At 41.7% G+C, this 11,911-nt stretch overlaps 1 protein-coding gene across 1 annotated transcript in view; it reads right to left on the bottom strand.

Annotated features, from left to right (window-relative positions):
• Window positions 1–463: 463 nt before the first annotated feature.
• The window catches only part of NDUFA9 (NADH:ubiquinone oxidoreductase subunit A9), a 34,364-nt gene continuing 22,916 nt past the window's right edge, over window positions 464–11,911 (bottom strand). The window contains exons 8-11 of the mRNA XM_032390842.1: window positions 11,094–11,170; window positions 5,757–5,852; window positions 3,373–3,439; window positions 464–758 (exon numbers count right to left, since the gene is read on the bottom strand). Of these exons, the coding sequence (XP_032246733.1) occupies window positions 588–758; window positions 3,373–3,439; window positions 5,757–5,852; window positions 11,094–11,170 (411 nt within the window). The 3' untranslated portion in view covers window positions 464–587. The remainder of the gene's footprint in view (window positions 759–3,372; window positions 3,440–5,756; window positions 5,853–11,093; window positions 11,171–11,911) is intronic.

The raw sequence follows: 11,911 nt of genomic DNA, 5'->3' as shown, positions 1-11,911 counted from the left end.
CCGGACAGCAGCAGGACAAAGGTCTCGGGGAGTTTGGATCCAAGCAGAGGACTGCGGAATTACTGCAAGTCATTGGAGAACCCATGTCTACAGACAATGTTTCTACATGTACAAACTAGTTTTTTTGTAGATGTCATTAAGATAAATTTTTTTAAAATATCTTAAGTGTGAATAAGTTCAGGCTAGTTATGGCACACTATGTATTTTCTCAATTAATGGATATTAAAAGACAATCCCATATCACTCGGGGTCATCACAATATTTGGACATTAAAAAGGGGTCCTTGTCTTCCAAAACATACGCCAGACATAGCCTGACATAGGAAAATTCAAATCCTTCAATATTTCAGAGAATAAATGATAAATATGTCATTATTAAATATGTATTTAATGAAATTATGTTCAAATTCTGAATGACTGAATTTCTCATTATTTAAATGAGGAAAGAAAAAGCTGCAGCCGAATTTAACCTCAGATGGTTTAATAGAGGGATCTTATTCACTATATACAAGATTCTCTAACGACAGTGGGCTGGTCCCAGCCGGGCGACCCGACCGACACGGAAACCCCGGGGCAGCGCAGGGGCTACTAAAAGTTGACCGTCTTGGTCGGCTTCACGTCTTCCATTTCGGACAACAGCCAGCGGTAAGTACGATGGCGCCGCAGCACCTCAATGGCCTTGAGCTCCAGGGGTGTGGCCTGAATTCCAAGGTCTTCCAAGCCAGGCAGGTGGGGCAACAGCATGTCCGTGATGTGAAGCTGTGGACACACAGAACCATGGAGAACTCTGAGACCTGACCAAGAACACAAAGTGCTATCTCACCGAACCCTGAAACACTCAAGCTGGCCTGAGTCCCATCCCCGAGACTTGTCTCCAAAGGACACGTGGCTGCTTTTGATTCCTGCACCTCACTAAAAGTAGACCACAGAAAAAGAGTTTAAGGGAAGGAAAAAGTCAAGGTCACCAAATATCAGCGCAAACAGCTCTACCCACGAACACAGAACACTGGCTCCAGATGAGCCATTCCCCAGACTGAACCAGAATCAATCCGCAATGGAGAAGCACCAGTCACGTTGTCAAGGTGGCTTCACAGGAGGTCCAGGAAGAAAATAAAACAGGGGCTAATGCAGAAGCAGCCCATTCCCCAATTCTCCCTTGTGCACGGGCTTCCTGCTTCCATTCACACTACTAATTACGGAGATAACTGGCATTTGTTCCTTGCTCATTAAGAGATAATCCATTAACCTTTATGCTCCTACTATACTTCATCTGGTTGATTGATGCTCACCAAGATCTAAAACACCAAACCCATCTTGTTTGTAGAGGAGAATGAGCTGGAAGACTTCCACGATCCCAGACCATCCACAAGCACACGAAGAGAATCAATACGCATACAGAGCAACTCGCTCCTTCATCCTCCCCACCTGACAAGGTCTGCAATTTTGATCGGAGTGCTGTGAGGCAGCCTCCAAATCCAAAGCCCATTCGGCCTACTGTATCCACACCCACTCCATTATCAGTGTAAGAGACACATTTGCACGTATTCAGACAGTCAGTCCTCCTGTCTGGTTTTTCATGAACGTAGAAGGGATATCTTGAAAACGGTCTCAGCTTTCCAGACACAACCAGTCAGAGGGGAGGATCAGGCCTGCCCCATTCACATCTGCTCCCCGAGGACTACTTTCTCATCTTTATGTTTTAACTTTTAGGTAACATTCAGAGGATCATTTGGCTATTCTCGTTGAGAAAAGGTCAACAGGTCTTCAAAGATAGAGACAATACAGAATTTTTATTTTATTTTGTGTTCTTCCTCGAAATACTTTTACCCGCAGTGTGGGAGACCAGCACAGGAGACAGCAAGACAGAAAGAGCCAGAGCTCTGGAACCCAACACACTGTAGAGGGACAAGACAGGCAGGCAGCCCAAGACTGGTCAAGAGAATGAGAAAGGAATAATCGACCTACTTGGATTAGGGTAGGCAGAGTGGACACCTTTCTTTAAGCCAAAAATGTTCAATATTATTGCATACACCTTCAGAATAAAAAGTTGAAAAACAAAACAAAACAAAGGGCCTGGAGAGGCAGGAGTAGTAAGATCTGGCATGTATTTTGAGGGTTGCCTGAATAATACCTGTTGATGGTCTACAGCTGTGCTGCCTAATACAGTAGCCATTGGCCAAATGTAATTTTCATTTAAGTTTAATTAAAATTAAATAAACTTAAAATCTTATTTTTGCTGTTGCACTAGCCATATTTCAAATGTTCAACAGTCCTATGTTGCTAGTCGTTACATTTTTTTCTATTATGTTATGTTAATCACCATACATTACATCATTAGTCGCTACATTTTGAACACTGTAGATTACAGAACATTTCCGTCACTGCAGAAAGTTATGCTGGACAATACTGGTTTAGACTGGTAAGAGAAAGGAGTAAATCAGGGGAGAATTCCTAGGTTTTTGGCTTGAGCAACAGAGAGAACAGTGATCTCATTAACATAAGATGAGAGAGGCCAGGAGAGAAGCAGGTTTGCAGTTCTATTTGTGGAGATGTTAAGTTTCAGGAAACTGTATTAGACCCAAATAGATATGAGTCTGCAGCTGGGGAAGGTGGGGGGCGATTCAAGGCTGGAGATAAAAATGCAGCTGTGAGCTCACAGACAGCAGCTGGGGCATGGGACGAGGGGAGAGTCGTTCAGAGAATGAGCAAAGATACAAAAGGGCTAAGGACAGAGCTTGTCAGTCCCCCAACATTTACAGATCAGGGAGAAAAGGGCAAACCAGGAAGGGAAACCAAAAAGCATGGCCGAGTGAGAGGAAGAAAAGCAAGGGAATACAGAGATGGCCACAAAACAGACTGGCAAGTGAGGGTTCAGGGAAAGAAGGGGTGATCACAGGTAATCTGGAAAAGAGCAGCTTGTGGGGAGAAATGGCAATAAGAGCCCGAACGGAGTGGGTTAGAAAGACTGAGGTAAGCAACGGTTAACAGCAGGAATAGACAGCTCTTCTGAAAAGTTAGGACTCAAAAGGACCCAGAAACCGGATGGTGGCTAGAAGGGACAAAGGGGAAGGGAGGGTTTCACCTTTAAAAAAACGGAGCCCTGAAGGCATGTTTGTGTGCTGTAGGGAATGATCCAGCAGAGAAGGAAAACAGACCACGTTGGAGAGAAACTAAGGCAGCACCCCCACAGCTGGAGCAGGCTGAGGCGGGGAGAGTTTCAGGGCCCAAGCCGTGGGGCTCACCTCAGAAGGATAGTGGACAAGAGCATGCAAATAACCCAAGCCAGCAAGCGAACAAAAATCAATTCTAACTTATCCATCTCTGTAGCTCTCTGCCCCGTACCTGGCCAGGCAGATGTTCATCACATACTCACCCGCTCCACTTTATCCCTTGTTGTCCACGGCTCAAATGGACTCATTTCAAAGAGTCGTGCTAGCCATCTGGAAAAAGGCATAAATATAGCACATGTGATAAGCGTCTCCATACCCAATACTCAAGCTAGCCTGCAAGAAGCACCAGGAGAAAGGCTGCATAGAGGCAGGAGCTCACTGATTGTTTTGTTTTTAAGAAAATAACCAATATCCTGGCACCACTACCTGTGAGGTTACCTTTCCTCTCAAGCTAACCCAGCCTGACTGCCCTCACTGATAGCAGCCCTGTTCTCCACGGAAGACACAACAAATCCGAACAACTGAAAATTAAAATAAAGCCATTATTACCAACAAAACAAACAAAAAGTATCTGACATTCAGAGAAGTCAGTGCCATCTAATCTAATTTAAACCTCAGACATTCAGATATGCTTCTGTTAAGAACGTGGGCCGAGCTGAGTAGTATTTAAGATGCAAATTGTAATCCTTAAAAGCAGGCGCCCCAAAGGAACCAAAAAAATTCAAAAGTAAGGAGAAGCCTAAGACGGATGATTCAAATCAGGAAGCAAACATAAAACCCAGGACAAGAGAGCCACCTGCTTCAATTAATGCCATCTCTCCACTCTTACTGAAAACAGGGTTTTCCTTATCTGCCACCAAGTTCCTGTTAAGTATCCTCGGGGCAGGGGTTTCAGCCTGCATCCAGGGTGCCCTAGGAATTCCTCAGGGCCCCCACAGAGCACTGGGGGCAAAGGCTGGGAGTACGTGCTCTGAGGATCGCCCCTCACTACAGCTAGAGCAGCTCTGCTTCTACCTGATTTACCTAGTAGGTCTCCAGGGGGTCACTGAATGCGGGGTTCCACAGCTTTCTAAAAACTTAAAAACATCACTCCAATGTGCATAAAAAAATGAAAAGGGAAGCTGAAGATGGGTCAAAATTTCTCTGGGAACAAAGTCTCAGATTCCAGACAACCTGTCCCGATGGCACTTTACTGGGCTATTACAGCGTAATTAGAACACCCCCCACCAACCTCCAACTCTCTGCTCTGGCTGCGTGTTAACAGAGGACCTCCGCTGTCCATTTCCGTGCCCTCGGTGGGCCAGTCCGTTTGCATATGGCAACTCCACTACGCAGTGACTCTCAATCCCACGCACAGCCAAGGAAGCAGCTCCCAGCGGTCTGGCGGCACCAAAGCCGCTATCACAATGACCCCACTACCGACTCCAGTGGATACTTTTAAGTCCTTCACCTTATCTGACTTTCCTGGAGCCTTTTATTCCACAAACACTGACGGAGTACCTACTGTGTGCCAAGCACTGTCCCGGGTGCGGGAGGTACAGAAGTGAACAAACAGCCTCGCTTCCCTTCTTGAAACAGTCATTTCCTCCCTAAAACAGCCCCTATCCCCTTGATATCTAGGCTTCCAAATGCTCCACTTTTTTCACTTACATGTCTGATGACTCACTTTGAGCTTCTTGATAAATTTCCCTGACTCTGCAGGTCCTTTAAACGGACGTATTCCTCGTGCTTGGCCCCCAACCCTCCTCCTTCACATATACTTCATGCTCTTCCCTGACCTACGTCAGTCACGGAGTATTAAGTGAGAATGAAGTAGGCGGCTTGAAAAACAGAACACCCCCAAAAAATAGTATCATCACACTGCATTCTGCCTATTTTTCTGACGTGTGTTAGATCACAAGCTTTCTAAGGGTTTAGTATAATATCTTGAGTCCCTAGTGCCTTGCCTCAGACATAGTAGGCATTCAAGAAATATTTGTTGAGTGAATGCAGGAGTGAAGTGCCATGTTGGTTTATAAGTCAATCCCTGGCAAACTGGATGTGAAGGTCTCCCCGACCAGACCACTAGGTATGTGACACGATCATTCTCAGATTCTAAACCTGCAAAGGGAAGAAGTGAATCAAGAGGCAGGACAAGAAGAAGATAAGGCAACCACAAGGTCAAGTCTGAATCAACCCAGCTCCTTTCCCCAATTATATGATCAGATTGGTTTAATAAAGAAAGATCCTTTCCCACGTCTGGGTGAGTGATTTAGGGAAATCTGATTGCTCCTTCATACAACCTGCCGAGCAAGACACTTCTCCAAATTAAAACTCCATGGTTTCTAACGAGAGAATCTGAAGAACTGCAGATTTAACCTCTCAACACACGTTGTTTTTCTCATCCACACTAATCCACATTTCCCTTTCTTAGACACCTCTGGTTCTGTCCTAGACTAACATCAAGACATCAGGAGCACCTCCTAGTTAAGAGATAGAGGCTCTACTATAACGAACATACTCCCTATAACCCTAAATGACAGCATTACAAACAAATGTATGGAGTTAGCTCTATTTTAGAAGGCATAAAAAGAAACACTTTACTTACCGATAGGCAAAATGCGGCAAAGGGTACGGCAGGAAGGGTCTGTGAGCCACAGCAAAGACATACTGCACCAGGTCAAAAAGGACGTACTGACTGGGCCTACAACAAGAAAACTTACAGTTCTCCAAATTATTGGCTCCTTACAGATTTTCTTTTCAAATTTAACAAAATAACATTTTCCTTATGAAAGAAGAAACACATATGCACTGCAGTAAATACAGACTGGCACAAAGAAAACTCACCCATAATCCCATCAAAAATAAAGTTAATATATTTAATGTAGCCTTCTCATCCCCTTACATATACATATTTTTTTGCTCTTATAAATGTAAGATTACATAGGTCATCCTATTCTGTAATGTCTTTCATTTAACATTAAATCCCAATCACCTTTCTATGTCACTCAATATTCTAGCGCATATTTAATGATCACATAAATTGCACTGCATGTAATCATAACTATTTGATAAATTCCCAACTTGGGGGATATGGAAGCTATTAAAATATATTTTTCCTTTATAAGATAATGCTTTAACGAACATTCTTACAGTAAACATTTATACTTATCCATAATTATGTATTTATAATGTATTCTAGAAGTGGAACTGGCTCAGAGTATGCTTAGAAATTTTAAGGCTTTTATTGAATACTTCCATACTGCCTTCCAAAAAGGTCCTATCAATTCACATAAAATGCTAGCAGCCCCCTTACCAAAAATGAGTTTAGTCATAAAACTGTGCCAATCTGTTAGGTAAAAAAGGTACCCCAACATTCTAATTTGCATTACTTTAATGATAGAGATTAATTTATTTTTCTTTATACAGTTTTAGCTACATACACTTCTTTCTTTTCTCTCTTTCCTCCTGAAGTCCCGTCTATAAAGAATGATTTGTAAGAATTCTTTATATATACATATATATGTGTGTGTGTGTGTGTGTGTATATGTATTTAGAGAGAGAGAGAGAGTAAGAGAGTGAGAGAGAAAGCGCGCATGCACGAGGAGGAGAGGGAGAGGCAGACTCCCCACCAAGCGGGGAGCCTGGTGCGGAGCTCGATCCCAGGACCCCAGGACCACAACCGAAGGCAGACGCTCAACCGACTTGAGCTGAAAGCAGATGCTCAACCGACTGAGCCACCCAGGTGCCCCAGAATTCTTTATATTTTAATGATATAGTTGGAAATATTTTTTACTGTTTGTATTTTACTTTTTAGTGTTTAACTGTTTTGTGGCATACACAAGTTTAAACATTTCACTTAAGCAAAAGTTCGTATTTATTTTATGGTTTGATTTTATATTTAGAAAATCCCTCTAGAGTAACCAGTCACATAAATTCCCACATATTTTTTTTTATTTTAAAGGATTTTATTTATTTATTTGAGAGAGAGCACGAGAGGAGGAGGGTCAGAGGGAGAAGCAGACTCCCCGCCGGTTGGGGAGCCTGATGTGGGGCTCGATCTGGGACTCCGGGATCATGACCTGAGCCAAAGCAGACGCTTAACCAACTTGAGCCACCCAGGAGCACCCCGACTTATTTTTTCTAATGCTCTGGGGTTCTTTAATCCATAACATACTTTCCTTCTGCAAAGTATTTTTGTATTGATATAAGGTAAAGGTATAAGACCATTTACTGAATCATCTATCCTGTCCCCATATTTTGAAATGTCACATACCGTGCTCGCTTCGGCAGCACATATACTAAAATTGAAATGTCACACGCTATATATTCTTACATATATTTGAGACTGCTTCTGGACTTTCTATCCCACAGATCTGAATAATTTTGTACTGGTACAACCTAGCTTTAGTAATTATTATTGCTTATAATACATTTTAATATCTCTTCTCCCGTTTGCCTAGTCCCCTTTGCCTCAGAAAGCCTGTGAGAGCTCAAGAGTTGAATGAACATAATTCAGTGAGAAACTCCTCATTCTGACATTTTAACAAACAGAAACAAAAAACATGAAAATGTCAGCGAGGGGAACTATCAGACAAAGGCCTCAAGTAGCTTCCTTCAAGTTCCAGAAGGATGTGTAAGGATCACTGCAGGGCATACAAGCTATGCCAAAGAACAATTTGTAATCTTCACAATGACAAGCAATACTGGTATCATGGGTAAACTAATTATATGTAATATACTTGCTCTTCAGCTGCTTTGAAGCACTTTGTGTTCCATTAACTGTGACTCAAGGACCAGTTTAAGTGCCTCTGCTCACACAGAAAGGCACACTGAAGCCTGTGTCTTTCCCAGCTTAGGTTTCATGGTTCAGCATCAAGTCATTGCTTTGCAAATAGCCTCAGCAAAACCTTGTCCCCCAGCCACCTCTCCACTATACTAGCGTAGCCAAGTCCCTCCTCTGGCTCATGCAAGTATCTGCCTTCTTTGTGCCAGAACCCCAGCAAGACAGAGCTGGAGAGAAAATACAACTGGGCTACCTGGCTTCACCTATATTTCTGATCACTAACTTCAAATGGAAGACTCCGTTCTGCTTTGCTACCCTACTATACTCTCCCAAGAGGTGTTCTTCTGTGCTCCCAGGGAATACTTCCTATCTTCTCCTCGGTCCTCAAGGTTTCCATATACCTCTCTGACCCACCCCACCCTGCCTTTTAGCTGATGATCTCCCCACTCGTCATCATTTTCTTAATGGTGCCTTGTGAAGTACGAAAGTTTTCCATTTTGGTGGTGTCTAATTTATCAGTTTTTCCTTTTATGAAGTATGCTGTTGATATCACATCTAAAAAAATCTCTGCCTGGGGCACCTGGTGGCTCAGTCGGGTAAGCGTCCAACTCATGGTTTTGGTTCTGGTCATGTCTCCGGGTTGTGAGATCAAGCCCTGTGTCCAACTCCACACTCAATGCCAAGTCTGCTTGAGAGTCTTCCACCCTCCCTCTCCCTCCCCCTCTGCTACTCCCCCCACTCACACTCCCTCTAAAATAAATAAATAAATAAATAAATATCTTAAAAAAATAAAAAATCTCTGCTTAGCCCAAGGTCTAGAAGATTATTTTTCTTCCAAAGTTTTATAGTGTTAACTCTAACATTTAGGTCTCTAATATATTTTGAGTTAATATTTTCATGTATTGTGTGAAGTTAAGGGCGTATGTTCAATTTTTTGCATGTGGATTTCCCAGGACCGTTTGTGGAAAAGATTATTCTTTCCCCACGAAGTGTCACAGCACTTTTGTCAAAAATCAATCATCCATAAACAGAAAGGTTGATTTCTAGACTATCAATTCTGTTTAATTCATCTATATTCTATTCTAATGCCAGTATCACAGTCTTTATAACTGTGGTTTTAGAGTACATTTTGGAATTAGGAAATTTAAGTGCTCCAACTTTAGTCTTGTCAAAATGGTTTTGGCTATTGTGGATCTTTGCATTTCCCTATAAATTTAGAATTAATTTGTCAATTTTTGCAAAAAAAACAAAAAACCTGCTGGACTATAGATAGGATTGGGTTGCATAAATAGATGAATTTGGGGAAAACTGCCATTTTAACAATATTGGCTCTTTCAGTCCATGACCATGAGATGTCTTTCTGTTTACTTAACTCTTCTTTAATTTCCCTCAGCAGTGTTCTGCAAGTTTCTAGATACAGGTCTTGTATTTGTTAAATTTATATCTAAGTACTATATTCTTTTGATGCTATTGTGAATAAAATTATTTTCTTAATTTTATTTTCAGATTGTTCATTTGCGAATATATGGAAACTGAGTTTTATATACCGATCCTGTACCTGTGACCTTGTTGACTTTATTAGTTCTCATAGTTTTATGTACATGTGTGTCCATCAAGAGATATTTAATGAACGAATGATAGAATGGACCAACATCCTATAGTTAATAACTATGAAAAAACTAGGAGCAAAATTAAGGTCTTATGCTTTTGCCTTCACCTCAAAGTGTCTGAGAAATAAGCAAAGTTTTCCCCTGGGCTAAAGAGACAAAAAGAGAAACGCAGGTGCCTATCTAGAGTTCGCACACACAAAATGGGTACACTGCCATGCCTAGCACTTCCTTTCCCACCAACATGCCAAACAAGTATTGTGCACTGCAGCTCAGCAAAGAGACTGGAGGGGGCTGGGCAAAGGTAAAGAGGGAAATGGCTAACTCCTCCCAGAGTTATTTCCAGCAAGTAGTAAGCAAAATCTGTAAAGCCATTTCTATTCTTCTTTTCTTCAGAATCCTAGTGTAACTACCGTTTGACTAGAGTCAGAGGTCTTTGAGTCTAGTGATTTATGGACCCGGAGCTGAACACACTTTTTGTGACTAAATCTCCTGGAGTATATAACTCTGTGCTAACACAGTGAACTAGGAACTCAGAGAGGGGCACATATCTTGCAGCCGCTAGATACAGAAACACAATATGATTTTTCACACTGACAAAAATTTTACTTAAACTAAGCCTATAACAATAGTGAAAAACATAACAATGTATGAATTCATAATCCTGGGAATATATACTATGTTTCCTGGCTTAAAAAGAAAAGTGTCTTTTCTCTGGAAGCAAATACTTCTTAGGAATTAAGCTATCACTTAGTTGTTGAATCAGATTCTCACCTTTCATGGAACGTCAGGTGTCATTAGTTTGCTTCATAGAATGACAGGGTTCTGGGCCAATTATTAGGTGATTTGGTACCTATCAATCTGGTGGACTGAGTCTTAATTTTTTCGTTTTAGTTAAGTCAGAAAAAAGGTCCTAAATCCAGCTGTGACAGGATTTAATAAAATCAGGTAAGTCACACAGCTTAACTGTGCCCCATCTGTCCTAAGAGCAAAGAGAGCATATCATAAATGATCAGTCTTGTACAGCATAAGCAACTGTACCCTAAACCATCCATCTCCAACCTTTTGGGGGCATTGCAATACTCTATCAAAAGCAATTTAATTTTGCAACTGTACTTATTCCCTAAAAGTATTCTGTTTGTGTTTTTGAATCTATAGTAACATGCTTTATATGTTAAAACATCACTGGAGTAGTACAAAAGCATCCTTGGTGATCACTGGACTAAGTATATGTAATAGTCTAGGTTCTCTCAGACTCTGGTGACAGAAAAATCACTTATTAAAGCAGATTCCCAGTTCACTCAAAATTCTGATTTAATAGAACCGTTCAGGAGATTCTGACAATAGCGGCCTTTGGACAGCTCTTTGAGACACACTGACCTCAGGGCTAAGGGAATAAAATTTCTGGAATAAATACAGTTGAAGAAAAACACTAAAAATGCAACAAATAAATCTGTAGTGACATGTTTAGAAGTTATTGTTCTTGTAAATCATTACAATTTGTTCATTTTAACAGGTAGCACAATTTTAAAGTCAAACTCTAGTCACCTACCCAACGAAGGCAAAAGATTTCCCTCTGGAATCTGGATCCTTAATTGCATTAACAATTCCTTTTGATACATCTACAACCTGTAAGAAATCGTAACACGTGTTTAAATAATTGCTGAAAGAGAAAAACAGAGGGATGGGGAGATGGGAGGGTGAGAGGGAGGGAGGTAGGAAGGAAGGGAGGAAGGAAAGCAGGTCACATCAATCACAACCAAAAAATAAAAAAAATTTTAAAAATAAATTCAAATAACGGCATTGTCCTTTTTTTTTTTTTTAAGATTTTATTTATTTATTTGACATAGAGAGAGAGAGAGAACAAGTAGGCAGAGAGGCAGGGAGAGGGAGAAGCCGGCTCCCCGCCTAGCAGGGAGCCCGATATGGGACTCGATCCCAGGACCCTGGGATCATGACCTGAGCCGAAGGCAGTCGCTTAACCGGCTGAGCCACCCAGGTGCTCCCTGGCATTGTCCTTTTTGAGAAAGCTCCTTAAAGAACCCACTCCTCAAGGGCTCAAATGGTCTGCATATTGGAAGGTTCACCTAAATATTTTTTCTAGTCAGAACATGTTCACACTCAGACAGCTGCCAAGGCCTTCTGATTGGGCTCTGCTCACTATCTCTGCAATCTCACCCCTTATCATTAGTCCTAACGCTGTTACCATGCCGCACAAATTAGTAGGCGGAATCCTATGGAACTGCCGATATCCTACCATTTTGACTTTCCCAAATAATAATCTTATATGATTTCAGACCCCATGGTTTTCAATTGGGGGTGATTTTGGCTTCTCCTGGAAGGCCCTTTTGGCAAAATGCCTGGAGAGGT

The sequence above is a fragment of the Phoca vitulina genome, unplaced genomic scaffold (assembly GCF_004348235.1).
Source record: "Phoca vitulina isolate PV1807 unplaced genomic scaffold, GSC_HSeal_1.0 scaffold59, whole genome shotgun sequence".
Classification (NCBI taxonomy): domain Eukaryota; kingdom Metazoa; phylum Chordata; class Mammalia; order Carnivora; family Phocidae; genus Phoca; species Phoca vitulina.
The sequence above is the reverse complement of the archived record's forward strand: the minus strand, read 5'-3'. Positions and strand labels throughout refer to the sequence as shown.